General features: G+C 40.4%; 1 protein-coding gene across 2 annotated transcripts in view; it reads right to left on the bottom strand.

Annotated features, from left to right (window-relative positions):
* The window catches only part of LOC127802902 (uncharacterized), a 45,431-nt gene extending 27,502 nt beyond the window's left edge, over positions 1-17,929 (bottom strand). For both annotated transcript variants that reach the window (XM_052338981.1, XM_052338980.1), the window contains exons 1-2: positions 17,704-17,929; positions 17,510-17,565 (exon numbers count right to left, since the gene is read on the bottom strand). In XM_052338981.1, coding sequence (XP_052194941.1) covers positions 17,510-17,565; positions 17,704-17,860 — 213 coding nt within the window. In that variant the 5' untranslated portion in view covers positions 17,861-17,929. The remainder of the gene's footprint in view (positions 1-17,509; positions 17,566-17,703) is intronic.

Here is a 17,929-nt window from a genome sequence, read left to right on the forward strand (position 1 = left end):
GAGTCTTGATTTAATTAGTATCCCCCTCAACGAGTATCATGCTTAATTTTTTTTTTTCGTGGTTTATAGGGAGGGTGTGATGGTGTGGCCGAAGGCTCTGTATCAGGTACCCCTCGATTTCCAAGTTACTAAAAAAAAAAAAAAATCTTGCTTAACTTAGCAAACAAGACAAAACATAGAGAGAGGACTTGGGTCACACCTGGCCACCTAAACCTACAAGCAAGTAGGTTTGGTAAAAGGAAGGTCACTGAATTTCAATGGTCAAAGCCTTATACATGTGAATAGCCATCTCATAAGTCATACCAGTATTTTTGAGTTTTTTCAATATTTGAAACCCTTCTTTAAAAAAATTGGCAATATAAAACTCAGACAAAATATTTTTCCAATCTAAAACTCTAACCAAATCTGACCCCAATCAATCACTTGCCTTATGTAATGAACAACCAAACTTCCCAGACAAAACGAGAAAACTTAAACAGCTTTAAAGCAGAAACCTCATTTGTGGTTTTCATTTTTATTCATAAACTGGAAAAGAGGTTTATGAATAAAAATGAAAATCACAAAACCAGTTTATAAATAAAAATAAAAACCTCCCTTGAGGTTTTCTGTAAAACCCACACTAGCTAATAAGGCTTATGAATAATACTGAAAAAGATGTTTATGAATGAAAATCGAAACAGGAAGGGCAGTTAATGGATAAAAACAAAACCTCCCTTGAGGTTTTTTGGTAAAATCCAAACTACTTAAAAAGAGGTTTATGAATGAAAATGGAACCACAAAAGCAGTTATGAATAAGAATGAAAACCTTCTTTGAGGATTCTTTGTGAAACCCCAAATAATTAAAGAGATTATGAATAAAAATGAAAAAATGGTTTCTTGAGCAGTTTCTCCCTCGAGTTTTTCCTGGAATTCCTGCTTTATTTTTAAACATCAATTAGCAAATTAAGTTTTCTTGTTTTGTCTGGACAACATGGTTGTTCATTACACAATGGAAAGTAATTGATCCAGGTCAAAGTTTTAGATCTTTATCTTGATTTTTTTTAAAGAAAAAAGGTTTCAAATATTGAAAAAACTCTAATACTGCCTTGGTTGTTATCAGAATTGAATCTAGCAAAAGGGAATTCTCTAGAACTTGGGGAGAATTAGGGAAAGAGGGGAAGATCAGAGAGGGAATTGAGATAGAGAGAGAGAATTAGGCAGGAGAAATGAATTAATTCTATTCCAGGATAATCCTTAGGAGTGGCATTAGTCATTATTTATACTGATCCGACTCAAGAAAGGCGCCATTTGCTGCCTCAAGTTCAAATGTTAAAAATTATTTGAAAATTGAATTAGGCCTAACTGCCTAACTAAAATTCCCACCTACCGAACCTGCCAATTACAGCCATTGTCCCATGACCACCCCCCCCGGGGGACATTTCTTGGCCCCAAGAAATTCAAAGTAGCCCTGGGTGAGCAAGTCTGGGAGGTATTCCCACGTATTATTCTCTGAATGGAGATTGGACCACCGCAGAAGCACCTATGTCAATGGGGCTCCCTGCTGGTAGATAACCCTTGTTAGAGGATGTATTTGTTATTTGCTTATTGTAAAGTTTATTTGCTGTTTGCTGTTGTGGACTGTTATAGTTGTTTCTGTTGTTAGCAGTGGCCCCATACTTAGGCGCATTAGTTAGGCCTCTCACTGAGTATAAAACTGAGCTGAGTTCTTTATGTCATTAGTCTTTTCATTCATTTGTATTCATTGGTGAATATTGAGAATCACTCTCTTTTCTCTCTCTTTTGTTTCTGCCCTAAGTTTTCTTTCAAGCTCTTGTGTACTGCTTCATGGCATCAGAACTTGTGACATAAGTCATGGATCCTTCACCTGTTCAAAGTGCTTCCTCCTCTTCACCACCTCGTTCATCGTCTACCTTTTCTCTCTCTTCGCAATCTGATTTCGGTCCAATTGCGAAGGCCTTCCAATTCATTCCTATCAAATTGGATTCTAGAAACTATATTTTCTGGAAGGCGCATGTTTTAACCACAATTTGTGCTTTCGATTTATTTCCATTCTTGAATAAAGTTTTGCCACCACCTAAGTATGTTGCTGATTCTAGAGGTAAGGAAGCTGGAGGACCAATGTTGAATCCAGAGTATATGGTGTGGTTGTGATCGAATCAGCTCCTCCTTGGCTGGTTGTTCTCTACAATTGATAAAGACGTACTAGTGTAGATAATACACTGTGAGTCGTCAACTGAGGTATGGTTTACACTTGAGAATTTATATTCAAGGCAAACTATTGCTAGATTGTTTCAACTTAAACAGCAGCTACGATTAATTAAGAAAGATGCCTTGTCCATCAATGACTATATTCTCAAGATTAAGACAATTGGACATTCATTAGCTGCTATAGGTGAACCTTTGGATGACAAAGAATTGCTTCTTGCAATTCTTAATGGTTTAGACCATGACTACGAAACTGTAGTTAGTTTGGTGACATACCAGATGAATGATGTAGATCTGGACAAGGTTCAGTATTTGTTGTTAATGCATGAACAGAGATTAATTTCTAAAAACTTACCACAGTCAACAGTTAGTTTTGATTCAGTCACACCTTTTATGCAAGTTAATTTGACTAGTTATAATCAAAGATGAGGAGCTAGTAATTTTCAAAATGTGAGAGGAGGTCACAATCAAAGAGAAGGTGGTTTTGGTACATGAGGAGGACACGATCGAGGCCGCTAGTCTGGTAGACGCTTTTATTGCCAATTGTGTGGCAAACCAGGACATCTAGTTGATCGATGTTATCATTGTTTTTATAAGAATTTCCAGAGGTACTCTAGAACTGTTCCAAGTCAGAACAAGTTTGAAAATTCACCAGTGAATACACAGTCAGATTCTAGAGCTTATCTAGCCTCCCTAAGTGACTCTAATGAGGTCTACATGAGTGATGTTGGTTCGGTCCAGAGTGCTCACTATACTCATTTTCCTCAACAGCCTTTAGATTGACAGTCTTTTGATCATTAGCCACAAATCACATTACCACCAATCTTCAAAATCTCTCATTGCATACTCCTTATAGTGGTGGAGATAAAATGTCCATCAATAATGGTAAGAAACTCTCAATTTCAAATGTTGGCCTTGGACAATTGTATTCTCATTCTCAGCCTATGTCTTGTATTACCTTACCTAATGTTTTACATGTTCCTAACATGCGGAAAAATTTAATCAATGTCTCTCAGTTAATTAAGGATGATGACCTTGTTGCTGAATTTAATTCTCATACTTAAGTGATTAAGGACAAGAATACCGGACAAGTGCTACTCAGAGGGCAGCTTAAAGATGTGCTATATCAACTGAATTCAGCTCTTGCTTCTACTGATTCTAGGCTTCCAGCTCATTACTTTAGTCCTAGGTCTTTTGTACGCACTACATCTCCTTCGACATGTAGCAATTTTTCTTTTCAAAATTGTAAACAGTCAGATCCTTCTAATTCAGGACTGTTTTCTACTATAAATGTAAATGTTGCCCAAACTAATAATGCTTGCAAGCAGTGGCATGCAAAACTGGGGCATCCTTCACTCAATGCACTGCGATTGGTATTGAATAAAATTCAAGTTCCTTTTTCTTTGTCATCTCTTTCTTTTTGTGATTCTTGCAAAATTGGCAAGCTTCATTAACTTCCTTTTTCTAATTGTAAAATCACTACAGTTAGACCACTTGAACTAGTCTATTTTGACCTATGGGGGCCTTCTCCCACTTTATCAACTGAATGATATCGTTACTACATTATCTTTGTTGATGCCTACACTCACTATACATGGCCATACCCTATAAAGCTAAAATCTGATGCTTTGTCTGTTTTCATTACCTTTCACAAACTAGTTGAACTTCAATATAATGATAAGCTTAAAGCCCTACAAAAAGATAATGGAGGGGAGTTTAGAGCCTTCCTACCTTATTTACATTCGCATAGCATTCAATCTCGTTTTACCTGTCCTCATACATCTAAGCAAAATGGTGTTGCTGAAAGAAAGCACCGTCACATAGCGGAAATGAGACTCACATTGTTAAGTCATGCTGCTATGCCTCTGAAATTTTGGGTTGAGGCTTTCCAAACTACAATTTATCTTATAAACCTGCTCCCCTCAGCTCCTCTCGAGTTTCAAACACCATTTGAGATGTTGTCTCTTAAATCACCCAATTATCTTCTCCTTCATCCCTTTGGTTGTGCATGCTTTCCCGATCTTCGTCTCTATGCCAAGCATAAGTTTAGCTTTCATTCAACCAAGCGTATCTTTATTAGGTATAATCATGGTCATGCAGGCTATAAGTGTTTGCATCCTTCTAGTCGTGTCTATGTTTCTAGACATGTTCCTTTTAATCCAAATGATTTTCCTTATCCTAGTTTGTTTCAATCTGCTTCTTCTTCATCTGGTGTTACTTCTACTGCTCCTGATCGTCCATCTACTTTGTTCTTTCAATCCTTTCCTTCTTTTTCTTCCTTTGCAGTAGCACAACCTCTGGGTTCTTTCTCCTTACCTTCTCCTTCACCTTCTGCAGCTTCATCTCCTGATGCTTCCTCTTCTCCGCTCTTACCATCTATCACTCAACCTTCTCCTATATCCTCCTCATCTTTGTCCTCTCCTTCTTTGGAGCCTCCTTTTGTACCTCCAACAGCCTCTTTTGTTCCTAAATCTTCTATTCATCCTATGGTCACCCAATCCAAGGCCAAACTTCTTACCACTTCATCTCCTCATGCCTTAGTGAGCTCTTTGGAACCTACTACTATTTGTGAGGCCTTCTTAGATTTACAATGGGTCAAGGCTATGGAAGAAGAGTATACTACCTTACAACATAATCACACTTGAGATTTAGTTCCTTTCTCTAAAGACATGAATGTTATTGGCTGAAAGTGGATTTTTCGGATAAATTACAAGGCAGATGGTGTCACAACCGTCCCTAAGCAGCAGAATTTTTTAATTTTCTTTGCACTGTAATTCTTTTGTTTTATCTTATTTTTACTACTTTCCTTTCTGGCTATTATTGTAATTTCTAGCACCAGTTTGTTAGCTAAGATTCCCCACGTGGAAAGGAGCTAGAATAGAACAAAACTTGTGGTTACAATCGTTAGAAGGGGACGATCGCCTGTGGATGCAACCACCTAGCTATATCAGCCCCAAGACTATCTTGAGAACGCATCGAATATGAACTTTGCATTCTGATTTCTATCTATCTCCTAGCTCTTCCCTCTCTTCCTCATAACTCTCTCTCTCTCTACATCTCTCCCATTTCTCTGTTTACACCGATTACATCTCTTCAATACCATCCAGATTGAAGGTGTAATCCTATTGTCACCTATAGTCGTGACATTAATTGGTATCAGAGCCACCTATTCTCGGCCAAGACCTTGTAGTATCTTGAACGATGGCGGATGGTATTCGCATGAAGAGCCTGGAAACATAGCTTTAGCAAGTTAACTCGACAGTGGCAAATTTCCAGAACCAAACCAATCAACTAGAGTTGGGAGCTACCCGGAATCATGAGGCGATCGCAGCCATGGACCGCAAGTTGGAGAGTTCCATGGAGGGATTGGAACGAAGGTTGGATGTTTCGATCGCAAGGGTACGAGATGAACTGGGAGCTCAAATGCAGCAGTTCATGGTGATGTTTACTCACCAGAACTCAGTAAAATTATCCCCGGATTTTCCTCCTAAGGAGAGAAATGAGCCAATTCTGCAAGGACATAGAATAAACTGGGGAATTGGGACCTCCGAAATTAAGGTAAACCCGGAGGAGGAGTTGGAAAGGATGTTGGGTAGGGACAGGGTAGAACCCCCCAATCATCATCATCTGGGGTACCCAATGCCTCGAATGGAGATTCTGACATTTGAGGGAGTTAATCCACTTTGGTGGGTAAGGAAATGTGAGAGGCTGTTCAAGCGGTACAACATACCACAGGCACAAAGGGTATCCCTGGCCACTGCTTATTTCAATGAAACAGTGGATGTGTGGTTCTAGGGGTGCCTTAGTGTGAGAAGGGAGTATACATGGGAGGAGTTCTCTAAGAAGTTATGCAAGAGATTTGGAGAAAGAAGCATAATGGATACCATAGACGAATTTAATAAACTCAAGCAAGTAGGACGTATAGAATCCTATTTGCAGAGGTTTGAGGAGTTAAGGTCATTCATGATCCGTCACAACCCCCACCTCTCGGAAGCTTATTTTGTGTCAAGCTTCATAGTGGCCTTAGTGAAGAATTGGGGCCAATGGTGAAAATGATGAGGCCAAGAACAGTGGAACAGGCCTCGGAGAGTGCCCGATTACAAGAAACCTTGGTAGAAGTGATGATGAAGAAACAAAGGCAACAACAGCGAGGAATAGTCCTGGGCACATCTAATGCGAGGGGAAAGAACTACAACCGGGAAATGTTGAAAGGAAAATAGGTAGGGGGATCGAGTTCAGTACCATATGGGGAATAACTGACAAAACAAAGGAGGTTGGCAGGCCTTTGTTTTTGTTATGGAGACAAATATTATCAGGGACATCAATGTAAGAGATAGATCCTCCAATTAGAGGGTGATGAGGAAGAGGATCAAGGAGAGACAAGAGAATTGAACCCCGGGGAGGAAGATAGAGAGGATAATGGGGAAATTTCAATCTATGCCCTGAAAGGGGTAGCTAATAATAAGATTATGAAGGTGGAGGGCCGATCTAATGGATGTAACCTAATGATTCTTATTGACAGTGGGAGTACCCACATCTTTCTTGATGAAAGCACAGCTAAGAGACTGGAATGTCAATTCACGGGAACCCCACCCTTGAGTGTGACAGTGGCAAATGGGGATAGGGTGTTGAGTAAGTCGGCTTGTAATGGTTCTAGCTAGGAAATGCAAGGGGGGATGTTTGAGACAGACTTAAGACTCCTATAACTCAGAGGCTGTGATGTTGTCCTAAGTGTAGATTGCATGAAGGGGGTGAACCCCATAAGTTTTGATTTTAACAGGATGGAGGTATCCTTTAAAAAAGAAAAGAAAAGGATGACTTTGAAAGGAGGAAAGGAAACGGGTAGTTGCAAAATGATCAATGGAAGGACGTTGCAGAGAATGTTCAAAGGGAGGTGGAACCAACTGGCACACTTATTCTCCATTGTGGCCATCGAGGAGGTCAAAGAAGGATGGGAGGCGCACGGAGAGATGTTACTGACAGTTAACACACCCCAAGATGTGGCTGACCAGGTATCTTACTTAGACTTTCTTAATGCATTGTTGTTAGAGTATGAGGATCTGTTCTTGGAACCTACATCCCTTCCCCCTACCCGAGTTCATGACCACACAATCAACCTAAAACCTAACACAGAACCAGTTAACATCCGATCTTACCGTTACCCCCTGCCCAAAAGAATGAAATTGAAAGAATGGTTAAGGATATGCTTCAAAAATCCATAATCCGTCCTAGCCAAAGTCCTTTTGCTTCCCCGGTTTTATTAGTAAAAAAGGAGGATGGAATATGGCGGTTTTGTGTGGATTACCGCCAACTAAACGCCTTAACCATCAAAGATAAGTTTCCCATACCCCTTGTTGAGGACATTTTAGATGAATTACATAATGCCTAATTCTTTTCTAAGCTAGACCTTCACTTGGAGTATCACCAAATTCGAATGAAACTAGAGGACATCCCTAAAACAGCCTTTAGAACCCACCATGGGCATTTTGAATTCCTAGTGATGCCCTTTGGACTCACCAATGCCCCGACCACCTTCCAATCCCTCATGAATTGTATATTCGAGCCTTACCTTCGCAAGTTCATACTTGTATTCTTTGATGATATACTCATCCATAGCCCCACCTTCGACCAACACCTATCTCACCTAACGACCACTTTTAATATCCTCAAATCTAACCAGCTCTTTATTAAGAAGTTTAAGTGTGCTTTTGGTCAAGGACAAGTGGAATATTTAGGCCATATCATATCTAAGGGATGGGTTAACACGGACCCGAGAAAAGTAGAGGCTATGGTAGCTTGGCCAAGGCCTAATTTAGTAAGGGCTCTGAGGGGATTTTTGGATTTAACAGGGTACTACCGTCGATTTGTGAAGGGATACGGGGCCATTAGCAAGCCGTTGATAGAATTACTAAGGAATGGAGGGTTTAAATGGGGACAACTTGCAGAGGAAGCGTTTATTAAGCCAAAAAAAGCTATGAGTAATGTGCCGGTCTTAGGGCTGCCAAACTTTAGCAAACCCTTCATCCTAGAGACAGATGCAAATGGCACGGGTATTGGAGCAATGTTAGCTTAAGAGGGGAGGCCCCTGGATTTTTTGAATCAAGCCTTAAGCCCTAAGCATTCGGGGCTCAGTATATATGAAAAGGAGTTTATAGTTGTTTTGATGGTAGTGGACAAGTGGAGGCATTATCTTGAAGGGGAAAAATTCATAATTAAAACCGATCACGAAAGCCTAAAGTTCCTATTACAACAGAAACTTCACGCCCAACTGCAAAAGAAAGGAATGTCTAAACTAATGGGGCTGGATTATGCCATACAGTATAGGAAGGGGAAGAAAAATACAGCTACAGACGCACTGTCCAGGTGCCATGAAGAGGGAAGTGTCGCAGCCATATCCCAAGTGGTGCCGGAATGGTACAATGAGGTGATTGATAGCTATGTGGAGGATGAAAGGATAAAGGGGATAATAGAAAAATTGATAGTGGGAACGCAGGAAGAAGGAGAATATACTTTGAGTGGGGAATTGTTAAGGTGTCACTAGAGATTGGTGATCGGGAATGATATCGGGCTCAAGAAAAAGATCACGCAATCCCTACATGAATCGCCATTAGGGGGGCATTCCGACATGCAGAACACTTATGTGCACGGGTTAAAAGGTTATTTCATTAGCCAAAGATGAAAGCTAAAATTTGAAGATATGTGTTGTCTTGTGACACTTGCAAGAGGTGCAAGTCTGAGAACGTAGCCTATCCGGGGCTGCTACAGCCATTACCCATCCCCAACCAAGCCTGGACTAGCGTGTCAATGGATTTTGTGGAAGGGTTACCAAAATCGGAGGGAAGGGACAGTATACTGGTAGTAGTAGACCGGTTAACCAAATTTGCTCACTTCATAGGGCTAACTCACCTTTATACCGCTCAAGATGTAGCCAAGGCCTTCCTTGATCGAGGGGTGAAGTTGCATGGGACTCTTAAGTACATTATCTTAGACCGGAATTGGATTTTTACAAGTCTAACGTGGCAGGAACTCATGAAGGCATTGGACACCAAGCTAAGCATGTCCACAGCCTACCACCCTCAATCAAACGGGCAAACGGAGAGGGTAAACTAAAGTTTAGAAACCTATTTGAGGTGTGTTTGCCTCTTACAACCCAAGGAGTGGCATTGGTGGTTGTCCCTAGCCCAATGGTGGTATAATACCAACCACCATTCCTCTATTAAAATGTCACCATTTGAGGCCTTATTCAGATACCAACCGCCAGCCTTACCAACTGTTGAGGGAGGATCCAATGTAGCAACGGTGGAAGAATACCTTCAGCAACGAAGACCGGTCACTCAACAGCTTAAGCAAGAGTTGGCATCGGCCAGGAATAAGATGAAGTAGCCGATCAAAAGCGAAGTGAAAGAGAGTTTGCGATGGGAGATAATGTGTACTTGAGGCTGCAATATCCACATCTCAAGTCAATCACTAAGGGGAAGGTGACTAAACTCAGCCCTAAATACTTTGGTCATTTTGCCATAGAAGCTAAGGTAGGACAGGTGGCATATCGTCTAAAGTTACCAGACGGGACCCAAATTCATCTAGTATTCCATATCTCCCTCAAGGAATCCGTGGGAACCCAACCAGTGAGCAAGGCCCTCCCTACATTCCCTAAAGAAGCTACCAGGATGGGGGAACTAGAGGCTATACTCGAGAGGAGGGTGGCGTACAAGCACAGGGCTCCACTTATTCAAGTGTTGGTCAAGTGGCATGGCAACACTTCAGATTGCAGCACTTGGGAATACCTCCCGAATCTCCTAAAACAATTTCCCCGAACGGCCAGTCTCCTTAGTATTTCTTGAGGACAAGAAATTGGTCAAGGAGGGGGAAATTGTCACGACCATCCCTAAGCAGCAATTTTTTTTAATTTTCTTTGCACTGTAATTATTCTGTTTTATCTTATTTTTACTGCTTTCTGTCAAAAAACCAAGAAAAACTTCCAATCTATTATCAACTTAGCCGAACACAACATATATACAGAGAGGTTGCCAAGTTTAGGATATCTCCTAAGTTGGATACCTTCCTAAGTTAGCCTAAATGAGTTAGGCAACTCTCTAACTTAGCAATCTTCCTTAAACAAATTAGGAAGCTGCTTACAAGAAATAGAAGAAAATGAAAGAAACAAATTAGGAAGCTGCTTACAAGAAATAGAAGAAAATAAAAGATTCTAATCTACAATTTACAATCAATCAACCAAGAAAAGGAAATAATATCAGGACAAATCAACTCATTTGCTAACATTTTCCTTTTTGGCTATTATTGTAATTTCTAGCACCAGTTTGTTAGCTAAGATTCCCCACATGGAAGAGAGCTAGAATAGGACAAAACTTGTGGTTAAACCATTAGAAGGGAGGATTGCCTGTGGATGCGGCCACCCAGCTATATCAGCCCCAAGACTGTCTTGAGAACGCATCGAATATGAACTTTGCATTTTGATTTCTATCTATCTCCTAGCTCTTCCCTCTTTTCCTCATAACTCTCTCTCTCTCTACATCTCTCTCATTTCTCAGTTTACACCGATTACATCTCTTCAATAGCATCCGGATTGAAGGTGTAATCCTATTGTCACCTACAGTCGTGACAGATGGTACAGTGCTTCGTTACAAAGCACGTTCGGTGGCCAAGGGGTTTCATCAAAATCCAGGTATTAATTATGATGAGACTTTCAACCCTGTTGTTAAAGCCCCAACAATTCGAGTGTTGTTTTCCTTGGTTGTTACTTTTGGATGGGATATTCAACAAGTGGATGTTAACAATGCCTTCTTATATGGTGATTTGAGAGAGGATGTTTTATGTCTCAACCAGAAGGGTTTGTTGATTCCCGATTCCCTACTCATGTTTGCAAGTTGAAGAAATCTCTTTATGGGTTAAAACAAGCACCTAGGGCCTGGTATATAAAGCTATGATTTTCCCTACAATCTTGGGGTTTCATTAGGGCAGTTTAAGAAGACTGCTAAGTTTGTGATATTTGTTTTGATCTATGTCGATGACATACTGATTACTGGTTCGGATACCTCAGCTCTTAGAGCTTGTATTCAGGATTTGGATACACATTTTGCTCTCAAAACCCTGGGTTCTGTCAGCTATTTTCTTGGTTTTGAGGCTCACCATGAAACAGATAGTCTCTACCTCACTCAAACTAAGTATACAATTGATATGTTAAAGAAAGCAGCCATGTTGGATTGAAAGCCTTGTGCGAATCCAATTAACACAACAGACTCTTTGACTGATAAAGGTGATTCTTTTTCAAATCCTTCTCTTTATCGCACTGTGATTGGATCCTTGCAATATCTCACCTATACTAGACCCGATATTGCTTTCATTGTTAATCGGCTCAGTCAATTTCTTTTAGCTCCTAAGCAGCAACATTGGGTTGCTTGCAAGTGTCTGCTTCAGTATCTTAAAGGTTCTCTCGATTTGGGGTTGTTCTTTTCTCCCTCCTCAACTGATCTCTCTCTCACAGTGTATACATATGCTAATCACGCTGGCTATAGGATCACTCGACGATCTACCAGTGGGCTATGTGTGTTTCTTGGCAATAATTTGATTATATGGAGTTCTCGTAAGTAGTCGGTTGTAGCTAGGTCAGTGGGAGAGGCTGAATACAGAGCAATTGCTCAAGGTGTGACTGAGGTTATGTGGTTAAAATCCTTGTTTTCAGAGCTCGGCTATCCATGTGCTCCTATTCCTGTTCTTTGGAGTGATAACCTAGTAGCTAAAAGCATAGCTAAGAACCCTATTTTTCATGCTCACACTAAGCATTTAAAGATTGACATTCACTTTGGGCGGGAGAAAGTTGAGAATGGGGAGGTTGAAATTCGCTATGTTCCTACTGACTATTAGATTGCAAATGTTTTTACTAAAGGCATAGCTAGAAGTCATTTTCAGCTTTTACGTGATAAGCTGCATCTAAAGATGTCACCTGTTCAAAAACCAGAACTTCTAGCAACTTCCCTCAAATCAACAATCAAGGAGTAGCTTCAACTGAGGGGGAATGTTAGAGGATGTATTTGTTATTTGCTTATTGTAAAGTTTATTTGTTGTTTGTTGTTGTGGACTGTTATAGTTGTTTCTGTTGTTAGAAGTGGCACCATAGTTAGGCCTCTCATTGAGTATAAAACTTAGCTAAGTTCTTAATGTCATTAGTCTTTTCATTCATTTGTATTCATTGGTGAATATTGAGAATCCCTCTCTTTGCTCTCTCTTTTGTTTATGCCCTAAGTTTTCTTTCAAGCTCTTGTATACTGCTTCAACCCTCTTATCAAGGATAGCCGAGGGTTCAAACTTCCCATTAGTTTCAAGAAGTAGGGAGGGTAAGGATGTGCTCACCGGATTGGTTTCAATTGATCCCTTAAGTAAGGATACGTGAAACACCGAATGGATCTAAGAACCCATCGGTAGCTGTAGCTTATAAGCAACCTTTACCACAATGGGATAGGGGCTGTAGTACGTGGGACGTAGGTTGGAAATCTGACCTTGTGCTAAGGCCTTCAAGTGAGCCTGTCGTAGCTTTAGATACAACTCGTCTCCTACTACAAATTCTTTGTCACTTCTCCTCCAATCTGCAAACTATTTTGCCCTATTCTGAGCAGCCACTATAGCAGGCCTCAGAATGGTAGGAAGCAGGGGTGGTTTACAACCATATAGAACCTCGAAGGGAGTTATTTTAAAGGAAATGTGGTGACAAGAATTATACCACCATTAAGCGAGGGATAACCACCGATGCCACCCTTTAGGATGTAGGAAGCAAAGACACCTCAAATAGGTTTCCAAATATTGGTTAACCCTTTCTATTTGGCCATCACATTTTGGGTGGTATGCCGAGGACATATGTAGCTTGGTTCCCAAACTCTTTAACAGTTCCTTCCAAAGTAGGCTAGTGAACACCTTATCTCTATTTGACACTATGGATTGCGGGACCCATGTAGTTTAACCACTTGCTCTAGGAAGACTCGGGATACCTCTTGAGCTGTAACAGGGCATGACAGTCCTATTAAATGGGCGAATATAGTTAGCCTATCCACCGTAACCAATATTAGTGTACAATATTTTCCCTCCAATCTTGGTAGTACCTCAACAAAATCCATCGATATGCTGGACCATGCTTGGTCTGGGGTAGTGAGGGGTTGCAATAGGCTAGGGGCAGCCACCGTTTCATGCTTACACCTTTTGCATGTATCACACTTCATAACATATTCAATCACCCACTTATTTAGTTTTGGCCAATAGAAAAGTTTTTTGACTCGGAGGTAAGTGTTCTACATACCTAAATGGCCACCAAGGGGGGATCCATGCAAAGCTTGCAGGATTTTCTTCTTTAGTGTCTCACTGTCTCCGATCACGAGTCTTCCTTGATCCCTCATTACCCCATTACTTAGGGTGAACCCTAGTCTGCAATTTGGGTTTATGATGAGCTGCTCTAGTAATTCCTTGGACCATTCATCTTTCTCATAGCTAGCAATGATGTCCTAACACCAATCAAGAATGATAGGGGTGATTGAGGCCATGGTTCCTTCCTCTACATACCGAGATAAGGCATTAGCCGCCTTGTTCTCTCTTCCCCTCCGGTATTGAATGATACAATCTAATCCCATCAGCTTTGTCATACCCTTCTTCTGAAGGTGAGTGTGCAACCTCTACTGTAATAAGAATTTTAAACTTTCTTGGTCAATTTTGATAATGAACTGACCTCGTTCCAAGTAATGCCTCCATTTATCAACCACAATCAAAACTGCTAGCAACTCCTTGTCATATATCTCAACCCTTGGTGTCTAGGGCTCGAGGCTTGGCTAATGAATGCCAGAGATCTTCCCTCCTATGTAAGTACTGCCCCCACCCCTGGACTACTTGTATCCATCTCTAGAGTGAATGAATTAGCGAAATCAGGTAGACCAAGAGTGGGTACTTCACTCATGGCTTGTTTGAGCTATACAAAGGCTTCCTCCGCCTTATCAATCCAAGTGAACCCTTCCTCCTTCAATAAGTCAGTCAAGGGCTTGTTGATGACCCTGTAATTTCTCACAAACCTTCAGTAGTATCTTGTCAAACCCAAAAATCCCCTCAGTGCTTTCACATTTGTAGGTCTCGACCATACTGTCATAGTAACCACCTCCTTCAAATCAGTGCTCACTCCAACAATGGATATCACATGCCCCAAGTACTCCACTTGGGTAGTATCCTGTCAAACCCAGAAATCCCCTTAGTGCTTTCACATTTGTAGGTCTCGACCATACTGTCATAGTAACCACCTTCTACAGATCAGTGCTCACTCTAACAATAGATATCAGAAAACCTACCTCTTAACAGCTGCTTCATTCGTCTCCATGTCTGAACTAGGTGCCGGCCTTCCCTCAATCTTGTCTCTCTTAATCGCTCACACCAAACAGATGCATCGCCCTTCAATCTGTAAGCCACTAACTTGACTTGTCGTTCACCTGGGATCTCCATGTATTCAAAAAATCGGTCAACCTCAATAATCCAATCTAGGAACCCCTCAATATCAAGATCTCCACTAAGGTAGGAATATTAACCTTTAGTTTATACTTATCTTTGCCCCAATGGTTGTGCTTATGTGCATTCCTCCTAACCCCTCTACCACTAGGGTTAGCTATTACTTGACCAAGATCATCCTCTTCATCACCATCTTCAATCATTGGTCTTCTAGGATTAACATGGTGAAAAACCAACTTCCGATGCTAATCTTACAAATAAAATGATATAATGTTATTTTTAAAAAAAAAAATCATGGGACTCTTATCATATCTAATCACTTTGGGGTTGGCTTGTTGCCATTACTTCAACATTTGGATTTTTTAAAATCACCACTATTTAGAAAAAAGTTACTAAATTACTACCAAAACTAAACTTATTATTAAGTCTTGAATTTTTTATTTTTACAATTCATTAATTGAAATTTAATCTTTCAAATTCACTAACTTATAAGTTTGTTAGAATTATAAAATATAGTTAAGAATGGTTAGTTTTTATCATCAAATGATAACTTAGAAGATAAGATGGACGGAGAAAAAAGTGACATGAAAGGTGAAAAGAAACAAAAATGACATTTAGGTCCTTTAGATTTTCATTTATAGTAGTTTTATGATTAATGGGTGGTCTTCCTGCTTCAGCTTGATTCACCCCATTATTTAGGTTCCTGTCATCATCAACTTGTAGTAAGGCACCCAATTAGTTGTTGATTTGATCCAATTGTCGTTGGATGGTACGAGTTACTTCCCCTTGTTCTTCTATTGCTCTCCAAACCGCGGGCAACCCCTGATCACTGTCACAAGACTAGTTGCTACCATTACCTTCAATATTGGCCATCTGATTGGTTGATTAACTATTCTGATACCACCTGACGTAACATGTAACGCGTGTGTAAAGAAAATACACAAAAAAACCCTTGAAACAATAAGTTTCAAGTACCCTTGAGAGAACAAACTTCAACAACCAAAGCTCGACTCTCAACTAGGTGCAAGAACCCAAACTGCTTGCTAGAAAAAACCGAATTGGTTTGCTGGAATTTATTAAATAAAAAAATTTATTACAACCCCTACCTTCTAGGTATATTTATAGAGTTTGACTAATCCATCTAATACTTGGAAATAAAATCCAACTAGAATCCTAATAGAAATAAAACCCCAATCAAACATGAAGTAGAATCCTAAAACTTATAAAGTTTCGCTATTGTTTGGGCCGGTTTTGGGCTGCCCCGTTTGGGTCGAGTCGGCTTTGAGCCGGGTCTTGATTGGTGACCGCATCAGTTGGGCAGGCATATACCCCGATAAGATCGGATCAAATCTCTCCTTGGGAGGGAATTCAGGGGAGAGTCTTACTTGGTTGTTGCTCGTAAACATCCTCATGAACTGCTGCATCTAATCCCTTAATTGATTGTGCTGCTTTCTCGGCTTTCTTCGCACCACCATTCCATGGCCCCATCAATCCTCCTCTCCACCACCGACTCCATATTTCCCATTTTGATCTGCATATTTGCCATCATTGTTGTAACCTGTTGTAGCTGCGCCTCCATCTGTTTCATGTGAGTGTTGTCAACCATGATGAAGAAGGGAGAGTACAAGAACCACCGCCCAAGACCGTGCCCTAATACCAAAATGTCATAATTGAATCCGACAAAGGGGAATTCCCCTCGAACTTGGGGAGAATTAGGGGAAGATCGGAGAGAGAATTGAGAGAGAGAGGGAGAGAAGTATAGAGAGAGAGAGAGAATTAGGCAGGAGAAATGAATCAATTCTATTTCTAGGATGATCCTTAGGAGCAGCATCAGTTGTTATTTATACTGATCTGACTCAAGAAAGGTGTCAGCTGCTGCCTCAAGTTCAAATGTTACAAATTATTTGAAGATTGAAGTAGGCCTAACTGCCTAACTGAAATTCCCACCTACTGAACTCGCCAATTACAGCCATTGTCCCATGATAGTTGTGACTTGTGAGAATCAGGGAAAGGAAAACTCAGGGATATTTTAGTCGTTGACTGGTGTATGGAGTTGCCTCTCCATAACACCAGCTTTCATTCTCAATTGGAGGTACCCTCAAGCAGATTTCCTAGACCTTGTGCTCTTGAGCTGACACAGAGCATGTTCATTTATCTAACTGCAAATAAGCATATTATTTTCCACTTTAGCTTTTTAACACATAAAGCTCTTAAATGGTGCATCACGCTTAAACATCAATTCCAACATTAGTAATTGTAGAAATGCACTTTCTATACTTTAAAGCTCTAAATTGAAACTTTTTATGAGCCTTTGAGCATGATAAGCCTCAATAATGGCAACACACTTCCAAAATTTCTAGTGGCAACCTAGATCATGCAAACCATAGCAATGAAAAACATCTTTATAAAAGAGTGGCCTTATGAGTTTCATCTATTGAAACAGCTAACACACTTGGGACCAAGATATCAATAAAGAAAAATAATTCCTCGTGCCAAAGAAGAAATGACAGAAAAAGGCATTACAGCAAAAACTAACAAACCAGTTCATATAATCTGATACACATCCTCAAACTTTCGAAGCCAAAACCCAAAATAAAATAAAATAAAATAGAACAAATATTAGAGCCATTTTCTTAAAAAAAAAAAAAAATTGTCCCAGAAGGCAAAGAGAGCCTCTTCACTTTTTGATAATAGCAGTCAGCTTAACAACATCAGGGAAGTAAGAAAACAACAAAAAAATTTGAAGTTTCAAGCTAATTATAAATATGAAACAAATACAAACGATATAAGCACAACGAAAGGGGCTTAAGTAAACCTTATTGGTGCCACTGCCACCACGTCCATTCCTTTGTTCTTTACTCCCTGGAGACCCTGTATTCACATAGAATTATCCACTCAAAACATCTCCACACTCAGAATCAGAAACCCAAATAACAGACAAACAAAAATAGAGTCCAGACTAAGATCGTCAAACAGAGAGAGAGAGAGACCCGGGGGGGAGAAGGTGACCTGGTTGGGAAGATTTGGAGAAGACGATAATATTGCGGAGTTTGGATGGAACGGCTTCAAGCGAGGAGGGGTCAGGAGGCGGAGGAAGACGGTGGTTGTCGACACAATGTGCTGCTCTGTAGTTCTTCTCTCTTCTTCTTCTACCTTTCCCTCCCATCTCTCTCTCTCTCTCCCTCTCTCTCTCCAAGCCAAACCCTCCCCTCAGATTATAGGCTTGTCTGGCCGC

Source organism: Diospyros lotus, chromosome 5 (assembly GCF_014633365.1).
Source record: "Diospyros lotus cultivar Yz01 chromosome 5, ASM1463336v1, whole genome shotgun sequence".
NCBI lineage: Eukaryota > Viridiplantae > Streptophyta > Magnoliopsida > Ericales > Ebenaceae > Diospyros > Diospyros lotus.